At 39.9% G+C, this 23,109-nt stretch overlaps 1 protein-coding gene across 11 annotated transcripts in view; it reads left to right on the top strand.

The window, feature by feature from the left end:
• The first annotated feature begins 22,455 nt into the window (after nt 1-22,455).
• APC (APC regulator of WNT signaling pathway) overlaps nt 22,456-23,109 on the top strand; it is a 139,394-nt gene continuing 138,740 nt past the window's right edge. For 8 of the 11 annotated variants that reach the window (XM_067731435.1, XM_067731432.1, XM_067731441.1 and 5 more), the window contains exon 1: nt 22,456-22,768. In XM_067731435.1, the coding sequence (XP_067587536.1) occupies nt 22,604-22,768 (165 nt within the window). In that variant the 5' untranslated portion in view covers nt 22,456-22,603. Of the gene's footprint in view, nt 22,769-22,932; nt 23,058-23,109 lie in introns of those variants that run through there. The other 3 variants (XM_067731429.1, XM_067731427.1, XM_067731428.1) reach the window with 3 other exon arrangements.

The raw sequence follows: 23,109 nt of genomic DNA, 5'->3' as shown, positions 1-23,109 counted from the left end.
TTTGGCTGCGTTGTGTCTTCATTGCTGTGCACAGGCTTTCTCTAGTTGCAGCAAGCAGGGGCTACTCTTCATTGTGGTGTGCGGGCTTCTCATTGCGGTGGCTTCTCTTGTTGTGGAGCACAGGCTGTAGGTGCACAGGCTTCAGTAGTTGTGGCACACAGGCTCAGTAGTTGTGGCTCATGGGCTCTAGATTGCAGGCTCAGTAGTTGTGGCACACGGGTTAGTTGCTCCACGGCATGTGGGATCTTGCCAGACCAGGGCTCGAACCTGTGTCCCTGCATTGGCAGGCGGATTCTTAACCACTGCACCACCGGGGAAGGCCCTAGAATATTTTAAATAGAAAGCGTACAATAGGAGGTATAGGAAAAATATAGGAGGTATAGGAACATTTGCTTTGAATGATTTGAAACCATTTCTTACGGAACTAGTATAAAGTAGGTAGAGTTCCTATTTAATGCTTTTCTTATTGCTTGGGAATTCCTCAATCTCCTCATCAATTCCTTTGATGAGAACACACAGCTGTCGTACTCCTCTGCTTGCCATCAACCACGTGCCCCTCCTCTTCACTAAGGGGTCTCCAACTAAAACTTTCTCTACACCAGAATTTGTTCTACTGTCAAACTGTGCCTATTCACTTGTTAATAACAATGCAGAAATTATAAATTAAATATTATCAAACAAATCTAGCAATACATCAAAAGAATAACTCACCAAGTCCAAGTGGGTTTCATTCCAGAGATGCAAGGGTAAGTCCATTTTAGGAACTCTATTAACTTAATTCATTTTAATAGATCTTGTAAGAAAAGTCATCTAATATTACCTACACTGATGCTGGAAAAGCTCTTGAAAAAAATGTACATCTATTCTTCATAAAAACTCTCAATCCCTAACATGACTGAGTAGATCTGTCTTAACCTGGAAGCCTTCATCATACTTAATGGGAAACCACCAGGATTATTTCCACCAGAGTCAGAAACAAAGGATATTTATTTACTCACACTTCTCTTAAGAGGTCTTGCAGTAACTGGTAAATCTTGTGGACTTTGGTATTCAACTACCACTACCAAGGTTCAAATCCCAACCTTGCCACCTAGAACCTGTGTGACTGTGGGCAATTTACTTAATATTTCTCTGCTGAGTTTCCCTTTCTGTAAATGGGGTAATGATAATACTTACAATCTTAAGGCTGCTTGCTATGAGGTATTAACAGGTTGATAGGAACAAAGTAATTGATAGGTGCATGTAAATGTTTTGTAAATATTAGCTACCATTGCAATTATGTAACATTATTTCTGAGGCAGTAGACAAACCAAACAGAAAGAAGAAGGGATTTAGAGGTGTTAAAAGAAGAAATAAAATTATCTACATTTTAGTTACTATAATTGTAAAACTTAAAAATCCAAGAAAGTACTGAAAAACTACAACAAATAGTAAGAAAATTCTTTAAATAGCAGGGTATAAAATTCACATACACAAATCAACAGAGCTCATGTGTTTGAAGAAAAAAATGAATGAAAAGAAAGGCATAGCATGTTCCTGCATGGGAAGACTCAACATCATAAAGATGTTAATCCTCTCTAAATTAAGTTATAAGTCTGACACTGTCATTAATAAAATACAAGGAATTTTTTAAAAACTGGATAAGTTGATTCTAAATTTCATGAGCAGAACAATCATGTGGGAAGTTACAGGGAATTCCTGGGAAATAAGAGTGTAAGTGGTAATTTATTTCACCAGATGTTAAACATTATATAGTCTCAATAATTTTTAGCACACACATAGACAGATTGACTGAATAGAATCTGAGCTTGAAATGAACCTGAACTCATACAAGAATTTAGCATACAACAAAATTGTCATCTAGAATCAGTTGGGAAAAAAGGAACTATTCCCCACTTGCAAAAAAAATAGTGATGGGGTAACAGCCATATGGAAAAATTAGAGGCAGTTCCTGTCAAGAACTGTGATGAGTCTGAGATTTTACCCTGCTTGTAAGCTAACAAGTTGGCCTGCTAGGTTTTCATAGATGCTGTCAGAAGACATGAGACTCCTAGGTCAGAGACAAAAGATTTTCTTGCTCATGGACCAGCAAGAAGCATGAGCTTCACGATTGTGTTAGTTCGTCTTGCTCCCTAGGTAATGCAGAGTTTGGTCCAGATGGAAGCTGCATACACAGTGGGTTTTTGTCATGGTTGAGGAACTCTGAGCGTAGGCAATTCTCTATCTTATAAGGGGACTGCTAGCAAATCTGATCCAAAGGGAAACGTTACCTTTATCACGCTGGACAACAAACAAATCTGCCCTTCGACATGGAGGAAAACACTATTTCTGTCTCCCAAGGCTGATTATTATACAAACATCCTTGAAAAGATAGTTCAGAACAAAAGCTGTCACAAGATGCACAGAAACATGAGAGATCCATGGAGAATCAACTCCCCACAGACCCTTACCTTTCCTTTATACCAAGATAAATTCCAAATGGATCAAAGAAGTAAACGTTTACCAAAAAGTAAGCAATATAAGAATGATAAAAAGAGAGAAAATCCTCAGAATGGTAAAGGCCTTTATAAACTATAACACAAAAACATTAAACATAATTTTAAAGTACATGCTAAAATCAAATAAAAGAAAGAAACTTGGAAAAAGAATTTGCAAATCATATTATAAACACATAGCTAATTAACTTAGTATAGCAGTTACAAATAAGATGCTGAATGAAAAACCAAAGACCAATAGAAAAAGGGACAAAAGAGATAAATGGTTCACCAGAAAAGAAAATATAAAGGGCTCCTAAACATATGAAAAAAATTTCAGTTAAAATACACTGACGATACTTTTCACCTATTAGATTGGCAAAAAAAAAAAAAGAAATTTGATAATACACTGTGTTAGTGCTGTGCAGTACAATAAGGTATATATGCTGAACAAGCCCATCTATTGGATTTGCTACAATATTACTGTTTACAATTTTGAGCCACAAGAAGGTGTTTTAGCTATTTCTAAAAATTAAATTTAAAAATTTTATTCATAATTACAAAAATAAAAACAACCCAAATGTCCCTGTATTAGTCTGCTGAGGTTGCTGTAACAAAATCCCACAGACTGGGTAGCTTAAACAACAGAAATTATTTTCTTGCAGTTCTTGAAGATGGAAGGTCCAAGATCCAGGTGCCAGCTGATTCAGTTTCTGGTAAAGACTCTCTTCTTGGCTTGCAGATGGCCGCCTTCCTTCTGTGTGCTCACATGGCCTTTCCTCAGTGTGTGTGCTCAGAGAGGGAACTCTTGTGTCTCTTCTTCTTCTTATAAGGGCACCAGCCCTATCGGGTTAGAGCCCCACCCTTTTGACCTCGCTTAACCTTAATTAAGTTTATAATCAATTTAACCCAAAGGCCCTATCTCCAAACACAATTATATTGTGGGTTAGGGATTCAACATATGAATTTTGGGGGGGACACAATTCAGTCCACAGCAGTCCCTTAACTGGGCAATGAATAAACAAAATCTGGTACCTCCATACAGTGAGATACTATTCAGCAATACAAGTGGACAAATTATTGAAACAGAAAGTAACATGGATGAATCTCGAATTATGCTAAGTGATAAAGCCGGATTTAAAAGGTTATATATTATATGTGCCCATTTATATGACATTCTGGAAAAGACAAACCTATCAGATCAGTGGTTGCTAAGGAATGGAGAATGGTTTGACACAAAGGGATATAGACGAATTTTTTTGCTGTGATGGAAGTGTTCCATATTACCTTGTTTGTGGTGCTGGTTACGTGACTGTGTTTTTTGTCAACACTAACAGAACTGGACATTAAAAGGGCTAAAGTTTACTGAATCTAAATTATATTTAGTTTTAAAAATGAAAAAAGCTGTTCTGTATCCTATACCCCATTAGTTTGTCATCAGACTGTAAGGTTATAATGTCTAATACTGATAATAGTTCTTTCCTACTAAGGATTTCTTATTTTTGTTTTTTGAATTTAACAGAGCCTTTCAGAGAGAGATAATGACTAAAAAAAAAAAAAAAAGAATCTCAGTGAAAGTTTAGGGCAATAATTTTTTCCTGTGTGTTCGGGTGTCCTTTGTGTAACCCCACAAACAGAAAGTCACTAAGTGAGCCTCCAAGCCCACGAACTAATATTTTTGCTATCAAGGTTAAAGTAGAAATCTGTGGAAACAGCCCTGAGCTTTCTTTCTGGGGGCCAGTTTTTTAAAGAATGGACAAAGGCATCAAAGGCATTCAGAGAACATGAGCCCAACCTGCTGTGTCCTGTAGCAACACCTGCTCAGAGGAGGAGAGTTGGGTTCTGTTTCACAATTGATGTCCTCTACCATGTGTCCCCACCTCTCTCCATTTTCCTGCCATCTGCCCAGTGTCCACACAGCGACCAAATAGCATTTCTGCCATGCTTTACCATCAACAAAAGAAAAATAAACTGGTGAGCAAAGTGCTTCCTTATAGCAACATCAGAATGTTTTTAAACACCACCAAGCAGGAAATAACAGATGAAAGTCACAGTCTCTAAAGGAACTTCTCTTAGAGAAAAACAGTAGCACAGTATTGATAGGCTGTCAGTTAGAGGATGTGGCAACTATGCAGGCACATTCCCTAGGGAGTGTCTCCATTTATTTGATATGCAGTGAAATTTGTTTAAAATATTTTATCATCAGACTAGAAATCATCAGACTGAAAAGGTCACCTGTCCAGGATGAAAACAAAAACTACTTTCCTCTAAAATAAAATCTGCCACCCTACTCCTTACCCTGAGATTCCTTTCATCACTTCCCCAATAGTCAGCTTTACATCCTGTGGAAAGAGGGGTGTGAGTCTGTAATCCAAAATATTTCCAAGTTGGAGGATCAGTGTGAAAAGTAGATGGGAGTGGGACAGGGGTTGTGTAAATGGGTACAGTTCTTGGAGGAGCGCTGGACCCCTGTTCTCTAGGACCTGAGCCTCCAGCCCTTACTGTGGGTCTGAGGTCTCTGTTCCTTGGGGCCGGCCTGCACGGGAAGAAAGTGCAGCCACTGTGGAGAATAACTGCAAGATAGCTGGCGGTCAGGTAGCTGCGCATGTTCACTGCTGCTCTGTTGCTGCAGCTGCAGAAGCAGCTCTGCACTGCCTTTGTCAGGTCTGGGCTGCCCGATGAAACCCACGGAAATATCTACTCCTCTCCACCCCTCTCAGCCAGTCACTCATCCCTATTTTTAGGATTCCTTAGCAACTGAGCGGCCTGTTATTCCGTAACTAATATTTTGCATTCCTGATTCCATTCCTACAGTTATCACCCCTCCTTCCTCCTAAATGTATGCCATATTGTCCCTGCAAGTTCTCCCCGTGAATGTATGTCTTATTGTTCCTGCAAGTTCTCCAAGGACAGGAAAAGCACATTCATCAGGATCCGCTCTGTGCCTCATAACTCCTGGATTCACGAAATTCTTCCTCTGTCAACCCTAAATTCCTTCTAATGAAGTTGAACCCTATTCCTCGTTCTCCATCTTCACCAGAGATGAGGAATAGCCAATCAACATTCTCTTTGTAATAAACTTTCATTTTGCTTAATCAGAAACAAGAAAAGCATGATATTTTAAAAAATCAGTTATCTGCTTTTGAAGAAGTCAAAGGGCAAGAGAGCTGCATCTGGACCACTCTGCCCCACTCTGCCCCACTACAGGAGGAGGTCAGGGGAGAATTCCTTCTTTAAGTCACCAGACCTAAGGAATACTGCCATTTTGTTGTAAATCAAAGCAGCATTTGTGCTACTGTTGCAAGATGTTATAACACAATGGAGTGGGGGGAAATCTCTGCCTTTTTTTTTTTTTTGTGGTACGCGGGCCTCTCACTGTTGTGGCCTCTCCCGTTGCGGAGCACAGGCTCCGGACGCGCAGGCTCAGCAGCCACGGCTCACCGGCCCAGCCGCTCTGCGGCATGTGGGATCCTCCCGGACCGGGGCACGAACCCGTGTCCCCTGCATCGGCAGGCAGACTCCCAACCACTGCACCACCAGGGAAGCCCAAATCTCTGCCTTTTTAAACTTAGGATCATTTATAATCATTAAGTCTTGGCAGGTCTAGTCCCCACCCATCACTCCCTCTTACTAACAGCTTGTTCCTATTCTTAGCTTGGTGGGAATGTTTGACTATGTGATGTATTTGGGGAAAATAAGCTAGAGTCACTGAACGTACAAAGGAAGAAGCTCATTTTGTAGATGTTTAAATTAAGATAATGCTAACCTTAAAAAAAAATAGTCTATCTTCACAATAAAATCCAATTTTAAACGTATCATATTTATTATGAACATTTCTTTCTAATAAAAAAAAGATTCTATTTGTCTTTTACCATGAGAACTTGGCAATAGCCTGTTCTATAGTGAGCTTCAACAAATACCAATGTACTTTCAAGTTGGACAGTGTGGGTTCTAGGCTCACTGATAGGGATTTTGTACTTCTGCTTTTCTGTGGCAGCTGGTATGCTCCACTGAAGAATTTTTCCTCAGTGGAGGCTGAAGCAGGACATTCTTTGGGGCAGGCCCTTCATTTTCTTGCCAACTCTTTGAAGCTTTGCCCAGTGCAAAGCTCACGTCACTCTAGTACATAGTGGAATGACAAGATGGAATTTGCAGTAGCATGAGCTCTGTGAGCCCAGGAATTGTAAACTCTTTGGATATAGATTAGAATAATACCTTCACTAACTAATACCAACACTAACTTCAGCCTAGTAAACTCAGATCGAAAATTAAAGAAAGATGTGTGGTATTCTTGGTATATTAGAGCCACTGATTGCCTCAAAGAGCCCCCTTTTACCCAGAATATTACATGCTTCCTAACAGCCCAATGGAGGAAGTCACCATTATGACTCTTACCCCTAAGATTAAGGTATGTGTAGATTTCATACTTCACTCTATAATTTTGCCATCAGAGTCTGTCTTTTAGACATTGTCATCTGCTCTTAGTAAATGCTGTGGATAAATGTATTCTAACAACTTCATCCACATTAATATATACATTTTCCTAAAAAAATTATTTTAATTCTCACGTATACTTACTAAATGATGTGAATAACTTTTATTGTTATCAAAGATAAGCCAAAAAGACTACTTTTGCGTCAGCCAGCTGTATGTTTGAACAGAATTATTTGGCAATTTGCCTCAATTTTCAGAATCACATTGATCCAGCTGACACTCAGGTAATTTTAGTCAAATGCTGCTTGGGATGACCCCGCCCAAATGGTTCACTGGGGACCTTAGGGACCCAGAAGTCTTTCGTCCCCTAAGTCTAAAAGCTTTCAGCCAAGGAGCTAGAGGCAGAAGTGGAAACTAAACCAATCCATGCTACCACCCTCACTGCCACCCTGCCCTCTGCAAGCTTTTCAGTCCAGGACAAGAGTCCATCTGAGATCTGGCTTGTTTCCTTTGTTTCAGAAAGCACCAAGAAAGGGAAGCTCTGTGCTCTCTAGGGATGCTCTTCCTAAATTCCTAGCATCAGGATTTGATGGTTCTAAGTACAGCAATGGAGCCCTCTCCCCCTCTTCTCTTCCCCTGTAACTTTCTATCTCCTCCAGCAGGAATAAATGGTGGGCATCATGTTTCTCCAACCTCAGCCAGAAACTAATTAAATTCTGGTACCCAAAGGGGCCCTTTTGTTCTTTTACTAAAGGCAAGTCCAGCATCTTCTGTGTTTAATACCTGAAAAGCCAGTTTGTAATAGAAATTTATGGGTAATACACCTAGAAACAATACATCCAAGTAGCTCCTTATGGTGAGATTTTGCCAAAATGTTCTATTTCATTCTTATGTAACTCCTATGAGCTAATTTGTGAAATAAGATTTTGGCCCTAAGCACATTTCTTAGAAGTAAATAAGGAATTTAGGTAAATATTATGCAAGTGACTTTGAGCTACTACTCCTGTATTCCCTCCACTATCAGTTTTAATAACAGTTTTTAAAATACCATGTTTTGAAGGGAGCTTTAGTTTTCTCAGCTCTGTCTCCCATCTGCTACATTTAGTAACAAAGCCATAATCTGGGGTTTATGATATTAATTGCTGTGGAGATTAATGTAATGCTATGCTCTTAAGGTTTTACTGAGACAGCATGGATGAGTAAAGGGGTTTGAAACATAAATAATACACTACAGTAAGCATTTGAGAAAAGTAAAACATTTAATAAATAGAATCAATTTTAGAATTAATATGTACTCACCTTTGTACTCACATATTGCTTGGTTGCATGTACAATTTAAAGGATTAGGTCAAAGCAAATTCTGTTTGAAAAAAAAACCTATTACTTGTGAAATGAAACTGCACACAAAAGAAGAGATGATGTTATTGTATTTCAAAGTGACCTCCATTCTACATCCCAGCATAAAATATTTTTACAAAGATAATTGACCTCTCTTCCGCCTCAGAATACTAGATTAGTGACACCTGGTTATGGTGTGTGTGTGTGTGTGTGTGTGTGTGTGTGTGTGTGTGTGTGAACAAGTATAGGAGGAAAGATAGCCCTGTAATAGAAGACTTTTCTTGCTTCAATAATAATTTTCTTAAAGCCTTTTATTCCTGCCACTAGAGTGAAAGGAAACAATGCCTCTCTTTCTTAGCACCTGCCTGCCTTCCCATTCCCTCCAGTTCAAGGTAGAAGAAGAATAGGCCTGAGCCTTCCTCCAAGCTTCCTGTCTCAGGAATTTACTAACCCCTGGGAACTGGTGAGCAAATTACAACATCCATGTTCAACAACAACAACAAAAGGAACCTCTACCCTTATCTTGTGCTCTATGCAAAAATAGATCATAGACATAAATGTACAACCTATAAACTATAAAACTTCTAGAAGAAATCATAGGAGAAACATTTTGACCTTGAGTTAGGCAAATTTTCTTAGATATAACACCAAAAACATGTTTTATTTAAAAAACAACTGATAATTTGGATTTCAAAATTTTAAACTTCTCCTCTTCAAAAGACACCACAAAATGAAAATACAAGCTACAGACTGGGAGAAAATATTTGTAAAATGCATGTCGTTTAAAAGATTTGTATCCAGAATATGTAAAGAGTTCTCTAGACTCAATCATAAAAAACAAGTGCCACTACACACCTATTAGAAAGACCAAATCTGGGACATTGACAACACCAAATGCTGGCAAGGATGTAGAATAATGGGAACTCTTACTCATTGCTGATGGGAATACAAAATGGTATAGCCACTTTGGAAGACAGTTTGGCAATTTCTTACAAAACTAAGTTTTGTAAGTTTCTTACTCTTACTATACAATCCATTAATCATGCTGGTATTTACTCAATGGAATTGAAAACATATCCACACAAAAACCTGCACACAGATGTTAATAGCAGCTTTATTCATAATTGCCCAAACTTGGAAACAACTAAGATGTACTTTAGTAGATGAATGAATAAATAAACTGTAATACAGCCATATAGTGGAATACTATTCAGCACTAAAAAGAAATAAACTATCAAGTCATTAAAAGACATGGAGGAAACGTAAATGTGTATTACTAAGTGAAAGAAGCCAATCTGAAAGGGCTTCATACTGTATGATTCCAAACATATGACATTCTAGAAAAGACAACTCTATGGCAATAATAGAAACATCACTGTTTCTTGGGAAGGGGTGGTAAAGGTATAGGCAGAGCACAGAGGATTTTAAGGGCAGTGAAAATACTCTGTATGATATTCTAATTATGGCTATACGTCACTATACATTTGTCCAAACCCACAGAATGTACAATACCAAGTGTGAACCTAAGATAAATATGAACTTTGAGTGATTGTGATGTGTCACGGTAGTTTCATACTTGGTAACAGATGTATGTACCATTTTGGTGAGTAATGCTAATAATGCAGAAGTTGATTCATGTAGGGAGGTGTTTGAGGATATGTGGAAAATCTCTGTACCTTCCTCTCAATTTTGCTGTGAACCTAAATTGCTCTTCCAAAAAGGTCTTTAAGTAAGTAAATAAACAAGTGGAATTATTCATAATCATTCTAAACTAAAAACAACACAAGTGTTCCTCAACCAGTGACTGGGTAACAAACTGTGGTACTGTATACTGCAATCTGTATACTGCAATAAAAAGAAATGAACTACTGATGCATGCAACAACATGAGGGAATCTCTAATACATTATGTTAAGTGAAAGTAGCTAGACTCAAAAGTCTACATACTATATGAGTCCTTCTAAATGTCATTCTGGAAAACAAAACAAAACCAGAGGGATAGGAAACATTGGTCAGCACCTGGAGATGGGGAGAGGGGTTGATCACAAATAGGCTTAAGTGAATTTGGGGGGATGATGGAACTATTCTATATCTTGATTGCAGCGGTAGTTACATGACTAGAACTCATAGAACTGTACTCATAGAACTGTACTCTATGAGGAATTTTACTGTGTATAAATTATACCTAAATTTTTTAAATGTTAAAAACAAACAAACAAAAAAACCCTAAAACAACCTCTGACCCAGAGTTGGTATGGTCACTGTTGACGGAGACTGCTGGCTTCTTAGCTCTCTACAAGTGGGGTTGCCAGCTAACCCCACACATGTTTTATTTCAGGCCACACGGGTTGTGCAATGGTTTGTCTCCTTTCTCGTAGACAGCTGCTGACTGATGTTCAAAGACAAGACAAGGAGAACTTTCTCTTTCCTTTATTTCTTTTCCATTTCTTCCTCCTCTTTCTGCTTTTCCCCCAGCTCTTTTCTTTCACTCCTTTTCCCTATTGATTTATCAGTCTGTGCCTAGCTGAAAGAGATCTGCTGGAGGCTATGGTGAGTGGGGCAAAGGGAAGCATTTGCTCTGAACAGAAGTGTATTAGTAAATGATTAACAATGAGCTTTCTGAAACACACACATGAATGCACACACAGATTTATTTTAAATTCTACTGATATAAAGGATATAGAACACATAGTTTATAAATAATAATAGAATATACATTATTCTTTAGTGTGAATTCCATATAGCCAATTGATTCCCAGTGAATGTTTCATTGATTTTTGCTGAACTTTTGTATCTGTAGCCAACATACCATTGTAAATAACAAACAAGTGTAGTTTTGACAAGAATCCTGGCTGTTATTTTCACTGACATTAATGATTAAGATGAAAGTGAAACAACAAAGATATGTGTTGGAACTTGACTCATTATTCATCAATGACCTGAGTGACTTGGATGAATTTGATAATAGTTTTTGAATACTGGAGGAATAGTTCCTTGAACTTTGTGCTAGTCACAATGTAACAGCTATAGACACGACATGTTTTTAAGTTTAATCTACAGTATTAACATTTTCTCCATCACTATACAATCAACAAAACAATAAATTGAGCCCAAATTTGGAGCATCCTTCTATTTCCACGGTTTAAATACTCTCACACTGAACAATTCCAAACTACCAACGTGAAATCACTGGACAAAGAGAAGTCCTCCAGCACACCATTATACACTATTTCCACCATCCAGATACAGTAGATGGAAACAGCATCAGGAACACAGGCAACAGCAAAATGTAGTAAAATAAGTTAAAATGATGAGTTTTGAGTATGACTTTTGCTCTGAGTGTAATTTATTTAATTGAAAGCTTACATCATCGAATTTTTAATAATAACTGTGTTTAAGAACTAGCTCACAAAATTCCTGAAATTTAACAATCAGTTTTCTAGCACTTCTTTGAGCTGGCTCCAGCCCATTAAGTATCCGAGTGCAAGACTATGGGCCCCTGCCCCACCACAGATTCTGCAGCAGCAGAGGCAGTATGAAGGGAGAATGGGTGCAAACTTATGTTGCTTCCCCAAGCGCCACTACCCTCAAAAGCAGCCAGGGCTGCTTTAGCCTTGTGGGATATTTCCCTGAGCCATTCAGACTGGTTGTCAGGGCTAAAATGTCAATGTCATCAGCCACATCTTAAACTGTATGAGAAAATGGATGTGGATTTCAGTGGCATAAATGGTTTGGTGTTCTTCATTAAATTTCATCCATTAAAATATTCTCTTGTTGCTAATGAGGATTTGTTGTTCAGGGAAAATATATTATTCTGAAATTCCTTTTATTTTTAAAGTCAAATATGGGAAGATAGTCATCAAAATGTGAACAATTATCTTGGATGGTGAGGTTTCTTTCCTTCTTCTTGCAATTTTCTGTGGTTTACAAATTTTATACAATAAACATGTAACACCATGGTAATATGTAAAAAAATTGAGACAAATCTTTGGTAACTTGATATTTAAAAGTGTATTGATGTTATGCTTTAAAGACCAAAAGAATAAGTTGCATTTTCGGTAAAAGAATGCCCCTGGAAACAAACATTACTATGTTCAGTTTCATTTAAAAGCCAGATGTCCAGGAATTGGATATGGCTAATTATCAATTTCTACCCAGATGGAGTGTTTTCTTTTTTTCTATCATTAGATGGAAAAACACAGAATCTCTGACTGCTTACTTTATTACATTTAGTCACTTTAGTTGGAAAGCTTTAAGGAATAGGTGGAGCTTAGATAAATGTCAGTTTATTCTATTATGAATGAAAAGTTGAAGCAGATACAAGAGATAGAAGGCAAAGAGTTAAAATGTGTAATTAGTTATGTGATGAAGATTTTTAAGCCTGCTCTTTGTCGAATTCCAGCAGTGTTAGAAATGGAATATATCCCTTCTCATGTATTAATCTTCTTCCTGTATTAATCTGTTGCTGTGTAACAAATTACTCTAAGACTTAGCAGCTAAAAACAATAGCTATTATTTCACAGTTTCTATATGTCAGGAAGTTGAGCATAGTTTATGAATTACTTGGCTCCCTGTAGCTCAAGGTCTTTCTATGAAGCTGTTAGCCAAGGTTGTGGTATCATCTGAAGGCTTGACTGGGAGAGGATCCACTTCCAGGCTCACTCACATGATTGTTGTGGGATTGCATTCCTTGTGAACTGTTGGACTAAGAACCTCAGTATCTTGCTGGCTTTTGGCCAGAGCCCTCCTCTGTTCCACACCATATGGGTCTCTCAATAAAGCAGCTCACAACGTGGCAGCTGGCCTCCTTAGAGCAAACAAGGAAGAGAAACATCTAAGGTATGATATTTGCTTCCTGTCTTTCAGGGCTCACTGTTCTCCACTGCCAGGTGTCCAGTGCCTCAAAAACAAACAAACAAACAAAAACATTGCTTCACATATTTCATCCAGTTTGGGGTTGTTTAAAGCTTGAGGGTGTACCTGGTACTTATTACTCCATCTTATCCAGAAGTGGAAGTGTCTGAAAATCTTTATTAATAATCCTATCATACTTCTCTGCTAGAAACAAATTTAATTTAATTTCTTATATTTTTATTTTTGTAAGCATAAGGTAATGTGTTTTAAAATTATTCTTATTGATTAAAGAAAAATTATCAGCACAAAAAGTAAAATTAGAAATCAATGTCTTAATGAGATGGACTGGGGGAATTAATAGGGCATTAATAAATGTTAAATTATTCTTTTGCTTGGCATTCAGGGCAATGAATCATTGAGAAATGCTTGCTTCTCTTTGGTAAAGTGGTGGGATACCCATTGTGAAAATGGAGTCGAGAAAGAGAACCAGTATGACTCTGGATGCCTTCTCAGGCAAATCAGTTTTAGAGACAAAGTCATATGAAAGTTGTTGATCTGAAATCACTTCCTTAAAACCATCCCTTACACATATTATTATTTCCCACATGTGCCATGACATAAAAATGGTTGGGAAGCACTAGTGTTGACAGTGCTCCATATCCCATTTCTGTTTGTAACTATGACTGGCTAAATGTGTCTTTGCTAGACTTCTCCAAGAAGAACTAGCAACCACCTCTGCCGTGGTCCTCCGCTGGAGTCTTCCTCCCCTTATGTTCTGGGCTGGAGTCTTTCCTCCACCTTGGTTCTTCTGTCACTTCCTGTCTTACAGATACTTGTCAAAAATCTCTAATGAACTGATGGAACACTCTCCCATTCTCAACATTCATGGATGTTTTCCCTTTTATGTACACTTATTGGTCAGGGAGCAGGTCCAGGTTTTGTCATGAATAGGTTTTGGATGTGGACCTTGTCAAATGCTTTTCTGAATCAATTGATAATGATCATATGATTTTTCTTCTTTAGCCTATTGATATGTAGATTACATTGATTTTTTTTTTTTAAATGTTAAACAGTCAGGCATACCTGGAATAAGTCCTACTCGGTCATGTATATTTTTTAATACAGTGTTGGATTTGATTTGCTAATATTTTGTTGATGATATTTTCATCTAAGTGTAAGGGAGATGGTCTGTAGTTTTCTTTATTGTAATGTCTTTATCTAATTTTGGTATCATAGTAATACTGGCCTTATAAAGTGAATAGAGAAGTGTTCCTTCCTCTTCTGTTCTCTGAACAGATTGTATAAAATTGGTGCTCATTTTTCTCAGAATACTTGAAAGAATTCTCCATTTCTTTTTCCAGGGAATTATAATGACAAGTTCAATTTCTTTAATGGTTATAGGACTATTCTATTTCATCTTGTTTGAGTTTTGGTGGTGTGTAGAATTGATCTATTCCGAGTTGTTGAATTATAAGTTATTGGTGTCTGTGATATTCCCTTATTACTCCTTTAAAGGCTGCAGGAACTATAATGATAAACTGTTTCATTACTGATATTGATGATTTGTGTCTTCTCCCTTTGGCAGTCTTGCTGGAAGTCTATTAACTAGCTTTTTGTTGCATTTGTTTGTTTTGTTTTATTTTGTTTTCTAGTGTCATTGATTTCTGCTCTTTCTTTTTTCTAGCTTCTTAAGGTTATTGATATGAGACTTTCCTAATGTAATCTTTCTAATTTTTCTGAGTAATATTTAATGCATAAATTACCTTCTCAGCACTACTTTAGCTGTAACCCAGAAATTTTGAAATGTTGTATTTTTATTTTCATTCAGTTCTGTGTATTCTTTTTTTTTTAATATTTATTTATTTGGCTGCTCTGGGTCTTAGTTGTGGCATGCGGGATCTTTGTTGCTGCATGTGGGATCTTTAGTTGTGGCATGTGGGATCTTTAGTTGAGGCATGCGAACTCTTAGTTGTGGCATATGGGATCTAGTTCCCTGACCAGGGATCGAACCTGGGCCCCCTGCATTGGGAGCGCAGAGTCTTAGCCACTGGACCACCAGGGAAGTCCCAGTTCTGTGTATTCTTTTAAATTTCCTTTGAGACTTTTTCTTTGACAAGATGTGATTTTTTTGTTTTAGGCTGCACTGCATGGCTTGCAGGATCTTAGTTCCCTGACCAGAGATTGAACCCAGGCCTTCAGCAGTGAAAGCACAGAGTCCTAAACACTGAACCACAAGGGAATTCCAAAAAAGGTATGATTTTTGAGGGTGTTGTTTAATTTCCAAGTATTTGGAAAATTTCCTTTTGCCTTTCTCTTATTGATTTTTAATTCAATTCCATAATGGTCAGATACTATACTTTGTATAGTTTCAATTCTCTTAAATTGTTAACATTTGTTTTCTGACCCAGCATTTGGTCTATTATTGGTGCTTGAAGAAAAAAATATGTATTCTGCTATTGTGGGTAGAATGTCTATAAATGTCATTTAGATCCTGTTGGTTGATTGTGTTGTTTAGGTCTTCTATATGTTTGCTCATTTTCTGACTCTTAGTTCTATCAGTTGCTGAGAGGGGGATGTTGAAGTCCCCAATTATAATTTCAGGGATCAATGTTTTATGAGAGATCAATTTTGGAGTCCCTGTGTAAGAGAAAAAAATAGAAAATTTGAATACAAATTTAAGTAAGGAAGTAAATATTAATTTAGAATGAGAAAAAAGCACAACAAATTATACATTTGGAATGCCAACATAAAATCCACAAATATCACAAAATCCAAAAAACAATATAGTATGTTTATTATTTTACTGCCTGACATACTTCTATAATACTTTTCCCTACATTTTTTGTCTGGATTCTCTTTACTTGCCTCTGCATATGACAGTGATTTTGTTTTATCATATTTGTATCAATTGAAAAGATCATTCAGTGTTTCTTCAAGTATGGTTGATCAAAAAATTTTTTATTACTGATAAGTTTTTTTTTTAGCTTGACAACTTGTAATTTTTTAAGATTGTAGTCACATTTGGGGATGCTTCTATTAGGTTTCATTTATAGGAGATATAAAATTTGGAAGAATTTTCTACAGACTAGCTTCTGGCTCTGTACTTCTGGTACAAGGGCCATAGGATGTATTCATATTGCAGCACAACCTCTGGCCCTGCACCTTGGTGTTACAATACTGGGAAAGTCAGACAATGGCTGGAGGAGTATTCCTGGAAGCTATTCCTCTGCAAGGATGGCTAGCAATAAAATACTACTCACAGAAGTGACTGTGAATCATATAACTATTCTCCCACTCAATTCTAACAAATTGTATCCCAAGCTCAACTTCCCTTTAACTGGATTCCAAAATGACTCCAACCACTCTAATACTACCTGACACAAGGAGAACTGTGATAGAGGGGAAATCAGAGTAGGAAGAGACAATGCCCTTAACCAATTGTGGTTGAAATATATTACTTTTGCAGGTTTTAGAAAATCGTACAAACACATGAGCATATTGCTAAGGCACCTTCCAGGACCTTGGAAAGGGCCTGTGCAAATGGGCGTCTTTGAAACCTAACCTTCATTAGTTTCATTGAAAATTAAGCCCTGCTGACATTTTAATGGGATACAGAGAGAAGGGAGGTAAACACTTGTACTTAGTCTGCTATCTTGAAGCAGAAGTTTCTTGGATGTCTTTTTTTTTTCTTAACTATTATGAAAGTTTCCAAGTATACCCAGAAGCACTGAGAATGGTATAATGGATATTCATGGTTCTCATCAACCAAGTTCTAAAATTATCAAATTTTGCTGATCTTGTTTATTTGGATGCTTCCAGTTCAAGACATTGTAGGGCATAGGTACAAAGATGAATGAGACATGGATTCTGCCCTCATGTATGTACCTGGTGAAGAAGATGAGGCATGAGCCCTACACACCATGTCATACTGCCCAAAGGAGGACCCGGGACTGTGGAAACAGAGAACACCTTCAGCCAGGAATGACCAGTAAAAGCTTCCAGGAAGAAATGGGCTACTTAGGAGACAAGTACATTTTTTTAACTTGTTCAAGCTAAGACAGAATTGAAGTATCTGAAATACATATTTCTGATTTTTCACTCTAGAATGTTCCTCTTGGCTTTCGGGAAATAGTTCAACCTCTTTGCTCTTTATCTAGATCTCTAATACTCAGATTCATCCAGATTTGAGTAACGTTTATTGAATGCTTGGTAGGTGCCACGCATTTTCACATACAATATTTCATATAATCCTCACAACAAGCCTGAGAGACAGATACCATCATCCCCATCCTTGAAGATGAGAAGACAGATCCAGAGGGACAACCTGCCTAAGGCTGCACAGATAGGAAGCATAACTAAAATCCAGGATTCTAATTCCACTTTTAGTATTCTTGAAGTTATACCTGTATCTGCATGGTACTTTCCTTAAACTTTTCAAAGGATTTCCCCAGTTCAGAAACCCTCTGTGGTTCCCAGTCACTACAGGATAAGACTGATAATGAAAGTCCTTACACTACCATTTCCCTTTCTCTACAATCCAGTCTTTGTTTTCCTTCAACTTTGTCTTCCATTCACAAGACTGCATCTGAACCTTCTTCTGGTGTCTGGGAAGTTGCCTTCCTCATGAAGCAGAGCCCACCTCTCACAATGGAAATCCAAAGTCCATGCGGTCATTCTCCCAGCCTCCCTATCAGTTAGAGCTGTGCTGTCATATATGATAGCCACTAGCCACATGTAGCTATGGAGCACATGAAATGCAGTAGCGTCACAGGTTGAAATGATAATATTTTGGATATATTGGCTTAAATAAAATATGTTGTTAAAATTAATTTCCCCTTTTTCTTTAATTTTCTTAATGTGGCTCCTAGAAAATTTAGGATTATGTATATGGCTTGCATTATATTTCTATCGGACAGCATTGAGCTAGAGTGTTAACACGGGACTGGGTTGTGTCAGTCATTCGTCCCCAGGCTTGGGACTGACAGCTAGCATGGTGAAGTCACAGTGACCCTCTGTTCTAATGAGAGTAGTGGCAGCATAGTAACTGTATCTGTTTCCAGGGGCAGCAGTGACATCATCCAGTGTCTAGGTCAAGTGCTGTTGGTGGTCCCAGGTTTGGTTATCTGTATCCAGCAGTGGATACTGGGGTGGCTCCTCAGGACCAGTTCTGGGCATAATGTTGAGTGTTGCTCCTGTATATCCTACAGGCACCCAATATTCTTCTAACGAATGCCTTTTCTGCTAAGGTTCTTCATGAATTCTCTCCTCTCCACCCCAGTCCACAATGATTCTTCTTTCACATCAACAGTGAATCAGATCCAAACTACACACTTGACACTTGACCTGTGCTAGTTATATTATCACAGGAAAGTACCTTTCTCTTCAGCCAGACTGTAAAATTCCCCAGGGCAGGAACCCTGGTTTTTTTTGCATAATTGTTTCTCAGTAGCTGTCAGGTCATCTTGGTTATATCATCTCTGGAGGAACACTTGTTAGCTATCGCTGCAGAGCTCTGAGGTAGACAGAGCAGCTATCATAATTCCTGTTCATGCAGATCAGGAGACTTGCTCCGTGGGGTAGAGGGACTGGCCCCAAAGTCCTGCAGCAGGTTGCTGCCAAATTGAGACAGTAACCCAGAACTCCTCACTGCTCATCCCCACCTCTTTCCTCTACTTCAGGCCCTAGCATATACATATATATATGTGTGTATATATGTACACACACACACACACACACACACACACACACGATGGTATATTTGTTTCTAGGGCTGCTGTAACAAAGTGCCACAAACTGGGAAGCTTAAAATAATGGGTATTTATTGTCTCACAGTTCTGGAGGCTATAAATCTGAAATCAAGGTATTGAGAGGACCATGCTTCCTCTGAAACCTGTAGAGAAATCCTTGCTTGCCTCTTCCTAAATTCTAGTGGTTGGCTAGCAAACTTTGGTATTCCTTGGCTTGTAGCTACATAACTCCAATCTTTGCCTTTGTCATCACATGGCTTTCTCCCTGTGTGTCTCTTTCTTCATATGGCTGTCTTCTTATAAGGACACTAGTTATTGGATTAGGGGTCCACCCTACTCTAGTATGACCTCTTTTTTTTTTTTTTAGCGGTACGCGGGCCTCTCACTGTTGTGGCCTCTCCCGTTGCGGACCACAGGCTCCCAACACGCAGGCTCAGCGGCCATGGCCCATGGGCGCAGCCGCTCTGGGGCATGTGGGATCCTCCCGGACTAGGGCACAAACCCGTGTCCCCTGCATCGGCAGGCGGACTCTCAACCACTGCGCCACCAGGGAAGCCCTAGTATGACCTCATTTTAACTTAACTAATTACATCAGCAATGATCCTACTCCCAAATAAGTTCATACTGGTTAGTACTTGAGATTAGGAATTCAACGTATCTTTTGATGGGTGGGGGAATATTCAACCCATAACAGATGTTAACCATAAGAGGAGAGAATACCATAGTAACCAAAGACATTGCCTTGATTCCAGGATTTATTCCGAGGAGGAATCATACTACAGTGGGGTAGAAGGTGGAGGAGTCTTTTTCGGTATATATTCCCACCCACTACTTGGTTTGCTTATGGACTAACTGGGTTTGGTTGACAAGTGTGTGTTATTGTGAGTTAACAGTATACAAACGATGGTGTATAATTCTGATGAGTAGATGGGATAAGTGACTGTTGCAGTAACCCTGTCACTCTTTGCCAGAGAACTGTCTTTGATGACTAAAGTATTACTTGGAACCTAGATGAAAGAGTTAGTCATACAGTAACAAGCCTAACTGAGGGGATGCAGCTAGCATTTAGGGAATGCACCCATTTTTCTGTATCTCCTCTTTGATCAAACATATAAAAGTTATTAATAAAAAGAAATACAAATTTTAAAAAGACATGAAAAGGAAATGGTAAAATGAGCTCTGCTCTAGTCTGAAAGAAAAGAATGACAGCAGTTTCCAATCAGGCCCTTTGTTGAGATCCTGCACAAGAATAGCAGTATGATTGGGATTCTTAAGTGGCAGTAGCTGAAATCGCTAATGAAAGCCTGCTAATGACACAGACTCAAATCACCAAACAAACCCATCTCGAAATCCAGTTTCTCTAGATGGGAAGGACATGGGCTTTAGGCTCGGCACTATCTCTTAATGTAGAACACTGGGCAAGTGACTTAATCTCTCTAAAGTTTTCTATGTATAAAAACAAGGATAACTACCTAGCAGGGGTGTAGTGAGGATTAAGTGTCTAGCAGAGTACACAGCCCATATAATAGGTGCTCCATTAAATTGAAGCCTTTGTCCTTCTAGTTCTGCAAATATCAATATATGCAATACAGGGCTTCCCTGGTGGTGCAGTGGTTAGGAGTCTGCCTGCCAATGCAGGGGGCACGGGTTTGAGCCCTGGTCCAGGAAGATCCCACATGCTGCGCAGCAACTAAGCCCGTGCAGCACAACTACTGAGGCTGAGCTCTAGAGCCCCTGAGCCACAACTACTGAGCCCACGAGCCACAACTACTGAAGCCCATACACCTAGAGCCCATGCTCCGCAACAAGAGAATCCACTGCAATGAGAAGCCTGCACACCGCAACAAAGAGTAGCCCCGCTCGCCGCAACTAGAAAGGCTGCGCGCAGCAACGAAGACCCGGCACAGCCAAAAATAAATAAAATACATTTATTAAAAAAATATGCAATACAATCTCTGCCCACTACCCCACCATCACCTACTCTTTTTCATCTCATTCTCTTTCTCTCTCTCTCTCCCCCTCTCTCTCTCATTCCTATTTATAATCTAGGAGAGGAGACATAAACAGGAAATGACTTGCATTTAATTTTAAAAGCCAACAAGTGCAAAACAATGTAGTATACCATTGACTATTTAGGTGCTGACAAACTTCCACATTCATGAATACAACAAACATATTGAGTGACCACCCATGCCAGGCATGGAGCTAGGCATGGGGTATTCACTGGTACATGAAACATCTTCCCTCTCTCGTGGAGTTCACAGTTTAGTGGGGAGCCAGTGAAGAATAATGAACATATAATTTAAAAATATGTTGAGTGCCCTGGAAGAAATGATCAGGTGCAATGATAGAGACTAATGAGAGGGCAGGAGGGAGACTTAGTTTAGGAAGGATAGCCTTTCTGAGGTGACATTTAAACTGAAACATGAAAGATGACAAGCTAGATGTGTAAAGAACCAGAGCAAGGGTCTTCAAGACAGTGGAATCAGCACGTGCAGTGAGGCAGTCAGGAGCTAGAAGTGTCTGAGGAGGAGTAGTTCAGGCAGTGTCACCGAGACAGAGGGGCCGCTTGGAGTAAACTCCAACTCATACCATGGCCTCAATGCCCCTGCCTCCCCCTGACCTCATTTCCTCCCCAGGTGTCCATGCCACCTATTCTTTCTGTCTCTTAAGTGCTGGTCTCATTCCCACCTCACGCCTCTGCTTTTGCTCTTTCCTCTGTCTGGAAGGTTCTGCCACAGATGGTCTCATGACTTCTAGCCCCTATGGTCAGTCAGGTCTCAGATCAAGTGTCATCTCTGGAAAGAGATCGCTCACTAACTACCACTTCTCACTCTCCATCATCTTTTTGTGGTTTGTTATCTTCCCATCCCTTTTCACTATCGAGCATTATTTTGTTTTCTTTTAGTCTTTTATTGTTTATTTTCTCCCCTAGAATGTAAGTCCCATGAGTTTATATTACTTACTGCTATAAACCTAGAATCATATCTAGTATATAACAGACACTCAAATATTTGTTGAATTAATGCTGAATGAAATAAAGCTAAAGAGGTAACGCAAGGTAAAAGAACTGATCAAACTGTGTGACAGGGAGGACTTCCTAGAAGAGGTATGTTTTGAATTAAAATTGCGGGGTCAAGAGAGAGGAGGCCGTGTGCAGTCACAAAACAAGAATTTAGGAAATTACTCTCTCTTTCACTAGAAAAAAAGTTCGCTTTTCCACTAGATTATGAGCATCTTTAGCGCTGGAGCCGAGTTCTACTAATCTATCATCAGCGCCTAGCCTGGGACCTGGCACATAGTAGGCACGAGACAGGTTTTTGCAGAATGACTGTGAGGTGCGCAGAAGGGTGTATTAATCTGGCCGCAGTACAATTCAGGAAAAGCCGGCAGCACCCGTGCAAGGCAGAAGACAGCGACGCCAAAGCGGAACACAGCAGCCGTGCGCAGCGGCCGACACGGCTGCGCATTATATAGTTCCCTCTCCGCGAGGCTAGCGGACGCCGGCAACCTCGGCGCACGCCTGCGCACTGCATCCTTCCCGCTTCCGACAAGATGGCGGAGGCCAAGTAGCGAGGGGGCGGGGTGTGGCCGCCGGAAACCCGGCCGCTGCTGGGGGGTGGGGAGGGGAGCTGCGGGTGAAGGCCCGGGAGCAGCGGGCTGAGGCTGGCAGGATGCTGTTCCTGGGAAGCATTGTTGGCTACCGGTAAGGAAGGCGAAGCACAGAGTTGCCTTCCCAAGCCCCCCGGTGCCCCCTATGTACGCCTCCCTCGGCTCGGGTCCGGTCGCCGCGTTGCCTGCTTCGGTACCACCCTGTCTTCTCGGGTCCTGGAGCTCCGGCGGCGGCAGGGGCTGTGTCCGGCAGGAGAGGAAGCGCCGGGGCTGCGTCCGTTCTTCTGTCCGCGGGGCGAACGTCTGGCAGGTGAGTGAAGCTGCAAGCTTCGGCGTCTCCTCCTTTGGCAGACCTTTGTCGGCTTTGCCCCGCCGTTACTTAGACCCTAGTGGTGCTCAGCCGGACCCTGCCGCTCCCTTGTGTCCACGTCCCACCCCCTCCCCGCCCCGCGCCCTCTTCAGGCCTCCAGTTGGCCCCTGGCTTTGCAGGTCCTCCGTTCTCACCCAGTGGGTGGGGGTTGCGACGCCTGACGCCCTCCGCACCTTTCCTGGCTCCTAGTGAAGCGTCAGCCCTGCAAGCGGTCTCTTCTTCGCGTTAGGTGGGTGGGTCGTCCTCCTGTTTTAGTCGCCTCCCCATCTTCCTGGTTTCGT

Source organism: Pseudorca crassidens, chromosome 3 (genome assembly GCF_039906515.1).
Source record: "Pseudorca crassidens isolate mPseCra1 chromosome 3, mPseCra1.hap1, whole genome shotgun sequence".
In the NCBI taxonomy this organism is placed as follows: Eukaryota; Metazoa; Chordata; class Mammalia; order Artiodactyla; family Delphinidae; genus Pseudorca; species Pseudorca crassidens.
The sequence above is the reverse complement of the archived record's forward strand: the minus strand, read 5'-3'. Positions and strand labels throughout refer to the sequence as shown.